The sequence below is a fragment of the Populus euphratica genome, unplaced genomic scaffold (assembly GCF_000495115.2).
Source record: "Populus euphratica unplaced genomic scaffold, PopEup_1.0 scaffold1914.1, whole genome shotgun sequence".
NCBI lineage: Eukaryota > Viridiplantae > Streptophyta > Magnoliopsida > Malpighiales > Salicaceae > Populus > Populus euphratica.
In genome coordinates, this window is record NW_011501759.1 from 1 (window position 1) to 11,134 (window position 11,134).

Consider the following 11,134-nt stretch of genomic DNA (forward strand, 5'->3'; position numbering starts at 1 on the left):
GCCAAGCATTTGTTGTACCAAGTGTTATACAACATAAATCAAGATTAGTCATTTAACAAACAAAGTATTAAAGAGTGAACAAGATAACAAATACAAAACATGTTAGTATCAAAGCAAAGGAATTGAAAGGCATAAACTTGATATTAAGGAAAGCAAAGCATAAACATTACAAAAAATACAAAGAGAGAAAGCAAGAGCATGATCTTGATCTGGACACCAAGATGCCTAAATGCATCGCAAATGCCTCCTTTTATAGGCCAAAATTAGGAACTATTGATTTGATGACTAATTGATGAGTGGGCAACCAACTCTTGACTTGGTGACAATCCTTATCTTCTCTTGTCTGCCCAAAACATCATTGATAACATCAAAATTAGAGCCACTTGAAATATGAAAGTTGTAGGAAATTGTCTCAGCTTTCTTGTGTAAAACATTCAGCTCATTTTGACTTCTAGAACTCCAGATATGGCCAAAATACTGAACAGTGCTCGGGCTGGAGGACAGATTCGGGCTTCTTTGTTGTTGCTATAATTTGGACTTGAAAATGACCTTTTTAGATCTTGGGCTCCATATGAAAGTTGTAGGCCTATGTCTTCTTACCTTTCCATCCATATAATGTAGACCTAAATCTGAGATCTACAGCTCCAGATATGATCCAATTACTGAATAGTATTCCAGTTTGGACTGCACCGATATCTCTTTTCTAAGTTTGGTCATCTCTTTGTCCTTTCAATTTCAGTTTTTAAATTCATCAATCAATCCTTTCATTTATGTGATAGGCCTGCATTTAAAATGAACATTTACCATAAATTAAAGGTATCTTATATTATTAGATATATTATTATAAAACATGTTTTAGTTAAGGAGTTATTGATACTTCAAGTGCAAAATGATGATATAAAACCTTGATAAAAATACACTTTCAAGTATCAATCACTAGGTCAATTGGGTTCTGGGTTGACCCGCCAAGTTGATCAAGTTTTGTCGAGCTAACTCCCAGACAGGTTTTTACTTAGACCCGAATTAGTCCCAAACTCAAGTTAGTTGAGTCTAGGTTCAACCTGCCAGGCCAATCTAGGTTTCAAAACTATAGTTTGAATAAATATTTTTTATTTTAATAATTTCATTGACATAAATTAATGTGTAGCTTTAAAGTTAAAATAATTTATATGTTTTGGGAACTTGATGGATAATCAAGCTGTTAGATTTTTCTAACTTAAATCTTGAATGTTATGAAGTTAATCCCAATAACAAGCAGAGTTGTTGAAGTTTGACAATAAATAATATGAGTTAGCAAAGTTGTTAACAAATTATGTTTATATTTTAGCTGAATCTTTCTTTTAATTGTAATTATAATTGAATTTGTAAATATAATATAATTGTTTTAAATGGTCTAACCCTTAAGATTCTTTCCCTTTTCTTGTTCTTTTCTTGTTCTTTGAAATAATGTAATAACTTTCAAGAATGTTTTTATATTTTAATTAATATTGTTTTGGGTGTTGAATTTTATGATTAATAGAAATTTAATATTAAAAATATCTTATTTTTATTGTGTTTATTCTTGCTTTTGATTTAATTTAATTAGGTGAAAAACTTCTCTTGGAATAAAGATAAATAAATTAAAAAATAGACAATACCATTGATATTAGAAAAAAAATATTTAAGTACATAAAAATATAAAAAATCATAGAAAATATATTTAATTTGAATACGATTTTTCTCCAAATGAAAAGTAATATAAAATAAACACATTTTCTAGTTTTCTGAGTTCGATAAATGTTGTGAAACTTTAAGAAATGAACATGTATTTTTTTTAATTTTTCATTAAAAAAACTGAAAAAGAGAAGAAAATTAAAAAGAATAAAGGAAAATTGTTTTTTTTTTTCCCTATGTGTTTGCAAAAACAATTGTAAGTAATGGACAAGGAACACAGTTTTAGACCCAATTGAAAGTAGTTACACTGATATTTTTAATGCACAATAAAGACTAGGCCTACCAGTTTAAGCCAAGCCCACAAAAGTAGAGAGGAACACAGAGAAAGACTTGCATTTTATCCTCACAATACTTGTCTCCTTGTTCGCAAAATCTTATCTCCTCGCTCCCGAATTCATGTCTCTCTTCATAGCCAATGGCAATGGTGGTGGAGGCAGAACCCTCTACACCAACCCCTCGAGACACCACCCTTACACCCACACTCCATGCCGTCCTCATTTCCTGTTTCCACTCAGAAGATCACCTCAAGATCACCTCCATATAGTCTCAGCTTCCAACAAGAAACTTTCCTCCGTCTCTAGAATTGGCAAGTTTGACAGCAAGAACAGGAGGAGCTCAACTACTTCGACCAAAGACCAAGAAGAGAATAAAAGGGATGGTAGTGGTGGTGATGAAAATGTTAACGGTGAAGTTAAAAATGTTAGTACAAGTGTTGGTGAGAATTATGATGGCTATTTCTTGCCGGAGCTTCCTGGGGATGAGCCTGATTTCTGGGAAGGTCCACAGTGGGATGGTCTTGGCTTCTTCGTGCAGTACATGTGGGCTTTTGGTATTGTTTTTGCGGTATGATATGCCTGTCTACTTTTATCTTTTGTTCAAGTATTGTTGCTCTTGTTTCTGGCTTTGTGCTGTTAATTATTGTTATTTGCCTCATATGCATGGTATATTTCCATTTTCTGGTTTTTTGCTTGAAAAAGATTGTACATACGACTATAAATTACCAATTTCTTATCCTATTCTCTTGGTTGTACTTTCGAGAATGATTACTTAAGTTGTTATTATATGTGATCTAGGAACTTTTTGTGCTCTGTCCCTGTTATGATCTCGGATATCTGATATGCAATTAGAATTATTAACTACTTATAGATATATACTCTAACAATTCTTAGAAATCAATGGGTAGAAGATTTTTAGTATGGTTTCAAGTAGCTGCAAATTAATACTCCATTTGTGTATGAATTTAGGATACGTTTGTTATTATGTAATGAAGTGTAATGTAATGGAAGAATAAAAGGGTGATCCTTTGTTTCTTTAATACATTTGATTGCGTTTTACTTTACCAGTGAACGATCTGGCTAATATGGAAAGTAAAATGAAAACGAATACGAAGCGAAGATACAGATAGAGAAATGTTTTTGGATATTCGGGGATAGAATTTTCTAACTCGGAATACTAGTTTTCTTGCTATTTGACTAGCTATGACCAAGGTTATGAAAGTTTTCTTCTTACTATTTCTTTCACTTCCGCAAGAAAAGAAGAAAAAGAATAAGCACATGGAAGTTGGAAACTATCTCTGCGTAACCTCTGTGCATGTAATAAAAATAAAAACGAATACGAAGCGAAGATACAGATAGAGAAATGTTTTTGGATATTCGGGGATAGAATTTTCTAACAAGGAATACTAGTTTTCTTGCTATTTGTCTAGCTATGACCAAGGTTGTGAAAGTTTTCTTCTTACTATTTCTTTCACTTCCGCAAGAAAAGAAGAAAAAGAATAAGCACATGGAAGTTGGAAACTATCTCTGCGTAACCTCTGTGCATGTGCTAATGTTCTACTTATCTTTGTCAGCTAGTTGCATGTGGGATTGCCGTGGCTACGTACAATGGAGGGGCAGCAGATTTTAAGGAGACGCCTGCATACAAAGAGTCAATCCAGTCGCGGGATCTTTTAGAAGAGCCTGAAGCATCTAATTCTGATGTCTTCGACTCCAATCCAACTGAGGTGGCACCTAGTTTGGAATAGTCACTCTATAATGAATGTGAAGAATCTCTACTTCTGGACTATGTTATAGATCCTACAAAAGAATGTCTTTGATTGACAAGGTAATGCTTCTATTTTGTAACTTTCCAAATGTATGTATGTAATTATTTTGTGAGATATTGATACAGAAAAATTCCTAGTATGAGTTCAGTTTACTAGCACACGCTATATTTTTGTGTGGTCTGAAATTCTCTCTTTCAGTTTCTATGCGAGTCGTCTGATTTGCTGAGTTTTCAACTGAAAACTTGAGAGTTGGGGGGGGGGGGGGGGGGGGGTGGGGGAGGTGGTGGGGGTGGTGGGAGTGGTTCTAGTGGTGGGTATGGTCATGGTAGTGGCTTTGGAGCAGGTGGTGTATTCAAGTTGTATTTATATGCACGTCCAATCGTGGCAAAGAAAGGAGCTGTTAGCTCAAAGTAGCTTAGGAAAAGGATCGTCCGGAGTTTCTCAAGGGAAAAAACTCAAGTGGAATGGGAAGATTTCATCTTGACAAAAAAATTGCTAGGTAATTTCCGGCTGTTCTCTTCGTTTGTTGTCTACCTACTACTCAAATGTATTTTCATAGACTCCTCCTCCTCACTTTGACTGATAAGTGGCATTTTGGGTTGAGGTGGTATTCAAGGTTTCATGTCTTATGATTAAATTATAGCATCCGTGTAGTTTGGCTGCGATTTCATGATTGCATAGCCTTCTGCAATAAAAAGGTTAAAAAATGCCGTTCAAGTACTTACCTTTTACACTCCAGACTGGTTGACCTTTCTGATTCAGGTGCAATCATCCATAAGAAACAACTAGATACTGTTTAAAACCAGTAGAAGAGTTGCATACGGATATAAATCATTGAAGAGAAATCACATCATAACCAGCACTGTATTTCCCCAAGTACTAAGACTAAGAATACCAATATAGGATAAACACAACATGCTTATTATTAACCTAGACCGAAGGAAATGCTTTTGATAAAGAAATGACTGCCATAGTCACCAGAAGCATCAAAGAACCTTCTGCCTCCAACTTAACACCAGTACTCCGATGAAATCCGATTCCCGTGATGGAGGATCTTGGCTCCCCTTCAACCACGGGAGAAGCTGAGTTCCAGAAGAAAACAAGAAGCATGGTCAGGAAAGGAAAATAAAATACCAGAATCAGATTGTTAATAAAATCACTTTCTACTTCTAAACACTGATAAGGGGACCATCATTCTGTAATGATAATAAAGGGTTCACCTAAGAATGAAATATATGCATGCAAAGCCAAATTAATATTATGAATACCAGCAAAAGAATAGTCGGTGTGTCTCCCAACAGAAGAATTGGTGGGTGCTCCCGGGTAAACTTGAGAAGCAGGTGGACTAGAGAGGACCTGAGGGGTCCCTGATTCAGCAAGAAATTGCGAAGTTTTTAGCACACATAGTGATAAATAAAATTCATACTGAGAAAATAAAAGAAAAAAAGTTAAATCTTTCTCGTCTTGAAAATGTGATTTGAATTACTGTAAAGAACAACAGCCTCTATGATCTAGAATGTTCAGATTATATTATATACCTGAACAGGCAGCAATGTTAATTTGCACGTTGCAAAGAACAGGCAGCTCCAGGGCTAAGGTGCGATTAATTGGGAAAGAGCTCAAGTTGGTGTCTTTGAGCAAGAGGCAAATGCAACCAGGCTGCTCTTGGTAGAGTTGGTTGAGGTTGTCACAGCAAGGTTGAACTGGTATCTGAGCCATGCGTTGAACAAATGGGGCACATGGGGCCAGTGGTAGCAGCCCTGGCGTGCAATCAGTTACTGTTGGGTCAGTGGGGATGGGGGAATTTTGTGAGAGGATTCTGGGTGGAAGGGAAATAAGAAGAAGCAAAACTAGTGAAGTAATTGCTATGGCAGGAGGCTCAGAGTACCTAGAGGCCATGATGTGCTGTTTTGGATAGAAAATCTTGTGTTAGACAGATGACCAAGTAAGCTGAGAGTGCATTTTGAGTGTGAGTTGTTACATGCATGGTGTGTGTTCTACATGCACTTCTTGTTCATTTCTTCTACCTAACTAGCTGTACATCTAAAATCAAGATAATATATATGAGATATTTGAAAGACTAGAAATCGGCGTGTTTGAACCAATTGTCTTACTAGTGCAAGTTTCGAATGACATGATCATGCTAGCTGTTCTTACCATATCTGCATTTCATCTTCTTCCTTCAAAATGAATCTGATTAACGATGCCATGCAAGTATAATCATTTATCTATTACAATTCACAGCAACGCTTATAGGTAGAGGGTATCCCCCTATGCTATTTTATTTATTTATTAGCATGTAAGTATAAATTAAAAACAAAGAATACCATACTGGAAAACCAACAAGTTCAGATACATATATAAATTGAGAACAGGATCCCAAGCTAGAAAAAATTCCAAAAATAGCCAGGTCATGCATGCATAGACCAAATAACCAGGCAGCAAAGAGAAATCTATATTTTATACACAAAGACCATATAAGGAACATGCTCCCTGCAAAAAATAGACTATACAAGGCCAAAACAAAAATATGCAGAAAAGGTTAAACAAAAACCACATAGTGGAGGTGTCTAAGCTAACCCAACCAGCAATGCAAGCCAACCAAAATCCATATCAAAACCCGAACTTCAAAGGAGCCAAAAGCAAAGCCGAGCAACCTGGCGAACAGAGACCGCTAAGCAAATCAACAAAGACAGAGGGAGCACAACAAATAGCAAACCACCTTCCAGCGAAAACTAGAGCATCCAACAAATAGAGAAGCGTGCACTGGAAGAAGCACACATCAGCACAAAACAACAAGACCATTAGCAAGCCATGCGACAAACAAACCAAAAGAAAAATAATAGATCAGCAGAAGAGACTCTCCCAACCATTCCCAGAACCCCAGCAAAAAGAGCAGGAATCAAAAACGGATGAAGTTGCAAACATCCCAAACAAGCAGAGAAACATCATAGCTAGAAGCAGCAAGAAATATCCACAGCAACAGGAGACACAAAAGCAGAAAAGGAGAAGACAGTAAGCTTTCAAAGATGCTAGAAAACAGATAATTGAATCCCATGTGAACATATTCCAAAGTTCAACCTAAAACACTATAAGCTAAGGAATTAGATTCATGGAAGTACAAAACTGTGTAAAAGAGAATCAGAAACTTGCGGAGCAAATGGTCAACAGATTTATCAGTATTGTGAAACACCCTTCTGTTTCATTCTTCCCAGATCAGATACACAACCAAGGCTAGAGAAATTCTATACATTCTTGACTACAGCTCCTTCCTGTTTGCATTAGGACCTCGAAGAGCACTATTCAGAGTAGTCATGCTCCTATTGATCTGCAGCCAGGACTTAACCTTCCTTTAGAAAAGGGAAGTCCAATCACAAGCGAAGAAAAGATGATTATGAGTTTCATCATGTTGCCTATAGAGAGAACGAATGTTGTCAGACAAAGCAGGTCTTAGTCTGTCTTTTGTTTTCAGCCTATCAAGCACAGTTAACCATACGATGAAGCTATGACGGGGCATTGACCATTGCTCCCAAATTACATCGCACCATTGAAAAGGGACACTCTTAAATCTAAAATGTTCATGAGCATTAACAGCGAAGGATCCCAAAGTATTCTACCAGCATTGAAGCATACTAACTACTTCAGCAGTGCCACCACAATCACAAGCCAGCTGATCTTTTATGAGAAAAATAGACTTTCAAGGAAAGAAGAAGTTTTCTAGAGCTTCAAAGTCCATAATATGTGATGAGGTAAATAGTAATGGTGAACCCATTGAATTCAAAGAGAGTAAGTAGCAATGGCCCCCTATGCTATTTAATCATGCTACTTGTTTAATTATATATATAAAGATAAAATATTTTATATTCTAGATCTCATCCATACATACGAATTACGAGTAAATTTATTTCGATCAAAATCAATACTAAATATTGAATTTTCAAAACAAAAAATATGCGGTTATGAGGTAATGGGAGGGCATTATAGCAGCAGGGGTCCTGATAGCTTTTTGCAAAAGGAAAGGCAGTAAATTGATGTTACAAATAATTTTTCAGAACATTGGGGCAAATGATTCAAACTAAAGATTAAACTTCAAGGACAAAACATCAAGGAAGTTTTGATCTGATATGTATAATACATAAAAGTGTTCAACCTTTTCAAAATGGTAGAAATAATTTTTGGGATGCCTCTTCTTGAAAATTAGCTACTTGCTTGTTAGCATCATCATTCAACTTCAAGGACAAAACGTTTTTCCTAATTTTCTTATAGAAACAATAATTTAAGCTTTTAGAATAGATCTTAAAGTTCAAGTAACCTGCATGCCCATGAACTCTCTTCCATTGAAAAGATACATGATGTATTTCTTAACCTGAGTGCTATTCAACTGCAAATAATTGGTCCATTATTTCCTTTCCTTCATCATCAATTCACCATGCACATATAGCAGCTACTTGTGAGTATTCAGAAACGTATAATTGGCAAAAGAAAATTAAACAACACAAGGTGGATTAAAAAGAAGTTCTCCTTATTCCCTTGTCAGCATGACACTAGGCTTGCATCTATTTGTTCTGCTATCACATGCTCCATCTCAATCAACTTTGCTGTCTCAACGACTGAAGATATCATTTCTCTATAAAAAATGGTCCGATTTGTTCAAATATTGGCATCCTCACCTCTACTATGGTAGCTATAACATGAGGATGAATCCATGAACTTACAAAGGAATTTTGGGCTGAGAAGGGGCTTGCTAAACTTACAATCTATAAACATGCAAGACCAGTGCTTCGTCGAATCAACTCATCTCCTGTTATCTCCTCGCAGAAACCTCTGGAGCGTTCTCTCTGTTGATCTGATTCATTTGATGTAAATGGATCATAGACATAAGGGAGCTTGTTTGCTTTTACTTATGGTAAATAATTCTGGTGATGGTTGTAGGTTCAGGAAGTTGTTTTAGCAGCTGGATTGCGATGCCTCAGCTGCCAAAAGAGGATGACTGATGCAATTTCAAGTATTGAAGGCAAATGTTAATTGATCAACTCTTCATTTCGTCCCCAACACTATAATAATTTTATAAATTTAGATTCAACTAAAAGAGATGCTAAATTTACATTAACCATAAGATATAGTGTGTATGCACACATAAATACATAGTTGATTTCCCTAATGGAGGGTATATGTCTGCAGATGTGGAATCTATTGTGGCGCATGCGGTAGAAAAGAAAGTGACACTCACTCCTAAATCTGTCACTTAAGGTTCTTCGATAAGAGTCCCTGCTGTCTTTAACAACCTAGCCTGCAAAACGATAAGGAAACCTCAATGAGGCATTCTTACGCTTTCATGCCTTCTAAATTATGTAAAACCAAATCCTGAAACTCAATTCATGATAGCGAAATGGCCATTTGGCATAATCTTCTGGGATGAGTGTCAAGTATTCTGGTTTCATCCTCTATTCCTGTTGATTAGTCTTATGTCAGTGGTGTTAATTGACAGCAGCAAAGTGCTTGTTGACAAAATGAGGATTGCCTTAATAATTGGTGACCACTTCCCTCACTTTTTGCAGCTTCTATGGGTTAAGAATATAGCAGAGAAGAATATAGTTTAATTTGTTTCTCCCTTGTATTCCTCTTTTCTCCTTTCTGGAGGGAATTAAGTGTATATATTAAAGGGATGCTCTCCTCTATTGTTCATGCAATATGCCATCACCACGCCTTACCTCTCTATTAACAACTGGAGAATCAGATTTCAAAAATAATAAGAAATAAAATAAAATAAAATAAAAAAGTTGTGCTGATAGTTCATAATCTAGATATCCCATTCATTTGCCTTTTAATCTGGTTTTTCTATCGTCCGTTTAGCATCGACACGTTTGGATTCCAAAAGAAGCTCCTCTCTAGCCAGTTAAATATTCATGACAGAAAAGGCAACATTAAAATGCCATATATCACACAATATACCCATTAGGCAATCATTTTGCAGCAACTTCGATTGAAGTTATCGCATTAATTTTCTGATTTGCTTACGAACTTACGCAGTTTTTCTGCATGGTGCTTAGGATCAACATTGATTGCAATGCATGTTACAGGTAAGTAAGGAAAGCCCTTCTTGATATGCAAGGTATACATATTTTCCTTACAGCCTATTTTACAAGGATATATATCAAGTTCAATCCAAAGCATAAGTTGATTTTGTTATCCATTTGTAAAGTTACAGACACATTTGATAAATAAAAAGCAGTGAAAAGTAAGAGATGGATAAGCTTTTTTTTTTTTTTTTTTGTGTTTAAAGGAGTAACAAAAAATAGAGTAATAACCCAATACACTTAGGTTTAATCAAACACTGAACCCAGATATATATGGGTTTGGTGAGTTGTCAAACCCACTATTTGATACAAATCTCATGATCGCGTAACTCACAATTAAAATTATAATTTAATCGTAGAATGATAAAAGAGATCAGATAGGAGTGTATGACACAATCAAAACCTATCCCAAAATAGCAGCACTACTGGAATGAAGTCAAACAACGCTACGAAACCAGATAATCTTTGATAAATGAGATTCAGATTATTTAAGAACCAAATAATATAAGATTCTCTCTCATATATTAAACTGAAAAATTCAAAAGTATTATCTATCAAAGGTTTTGAAATTTAGGCTTTACATGTGTTTAAATAGTTCTAAAAAATTAATCCTGATGGATATATTATTGTGGACTGAATTGATCCGCTTACAAAAATAGGCTCAAAACCTTTATCAGTGAACCCAAACCTAGATCCAAACAAGCATTGGATCTCAATGAAAAACCAAAATATTAATTAAGTTCAAATATAGAAATAATAATGAAAACATGCTATCTGGACAATAGCTTATTAGTGATATAAAACAAGATAAAACATCTTAATTTCCTAACTTAAATAACTCTTGGCTAAGATCTATCTTTCTATATACTTTATAATTGCTTAACTATCTTTTAAATGCTAGGAAATCTAATTTGAATATGAATTTAATTGCTAAAGTTTTCTTTTCTTTTAGGACTAAGATTTCCCTTCACAGCACAGAAAACAATCTTAGAAATTAATTCCCCTTGTAGCCGCCCATCACTTTCATTCCTTGACTAGGAAAATTAAATCTTTACAATTAAATAATCCTTCTAAGTGTAGGGTTCGGATATGATAACCCCTTTTAGTTTTCCTATGTGATTATAAAACTTTTTTCTTTGTTGCTAAATATTCTTCTAAATAATAGGAACAATAATGAATGAATTTCTCTTTCAATTTTAAGATAATATTTTGTTAATTCATATAAGAAAAGAATCTCAGCATATTAATTAGCTCAAACTAACTTTGGACTCCAAGTGGTCTAAACTCATAATTATTAATA

At 35.1% G+C, this 11,134-nt stretch overlaps 2 protein-coding genes across 3 annotated transcripts; one reads left to right on the forward strand and one right to left on the reverse strand.

Annotated features, from left to right (window-relative positions):
- Positions 1-2,043: 2,043 nt before the first annotated feature.
- Positions 2,044-3,917, forward strand: LOC105118393 (uncharacterized). The gene is made up of 2 exons (XM_011016336.1): positions 2,044-2,556; positions 3,563-3,917. The coding sequence occupies exons 1-2, from the start codon at positions 2,110-2,112 to the stop codon at positions 3,734-3,736; spliced, it is 621 nt and encodes a 206-aa protein (XP_011014638.1). The 5' UTR covers positions 2,044-2,109; the 3' UTR covers positions 3,737-3,917.
- Positions 3,918-4,453: 536 nt separating this feature from the next.
- On the reverse strand, positions 4,454-6,077 carry LOC105118394 (protein YLS3-like). Of its 2 annotated transcripts, XM_011016338.1 has the most exons (4): positions 5,915-6,077; positions 5,296-5,792; positions 5,026-5,124; positions 4,454-4,839 (listed from the first exon to the last, which is right to left on the reverse strand). In XM_011016338.1, exons 2-4 carry the CDS (start codon positions 5,654-5,656, stop codon positions 4,688-4,690), a joined length of 612 nt encoding a protein of 203 aa, XP_011014640.1. In that variant the 5' UTR covers positions 5,657-5,792; positions 5,915-6,077; the 3' UTR covers positions 4,454-4,687. The 2 variants fall into 2 exon arrangements, with proteins under 2 accessions (XP_011014640.1, XP_011014639.1); XM_011016337.1 differs by lacking the exon at positions 5,915-6,077 and having other exon boundaries at positions 5,296-5,903.
- Positions 6,078-11,134: the final 5,057 nt, after the last annotated feature.

Coding starts and splice junctions, on each gene's coding strand:
- LOC105118394 (XM_011016338.1), bottom strand. CDS start 5,656: ATGGCCTCTAGGTACTCTGAGCCTCCTGCCATAGCAATTACTTCACTA. Junction 5,125..5,295: donor TAACATTGCTGCCTGTTCAG/GTATATAATATA, acceptor TTGCTGAATCAG/GGACCCCTCAGGTCCTCTCT. Junction 4,840..5,025: donor CACCGACTATTCTTTTGCTG/GTATTCATAATA, acceptor TCTGGAACTCAG/CTTCTCCCGTGGTTGAAGGG.
- LOC105118393 (XM_011016336.1), top strand. CDS start 2,110: ATGTCTCTCTTCATAGCCAATGGCAATGGTGGTGGAGGCAGAACCCTC. Junction 2,557..3,562: donor CTTTTGGTATTGTTTTTGCG/GTATGATATGCC, acceptor TATCTTTGTCAG/CTAGTTGCATGTGGGATTGC.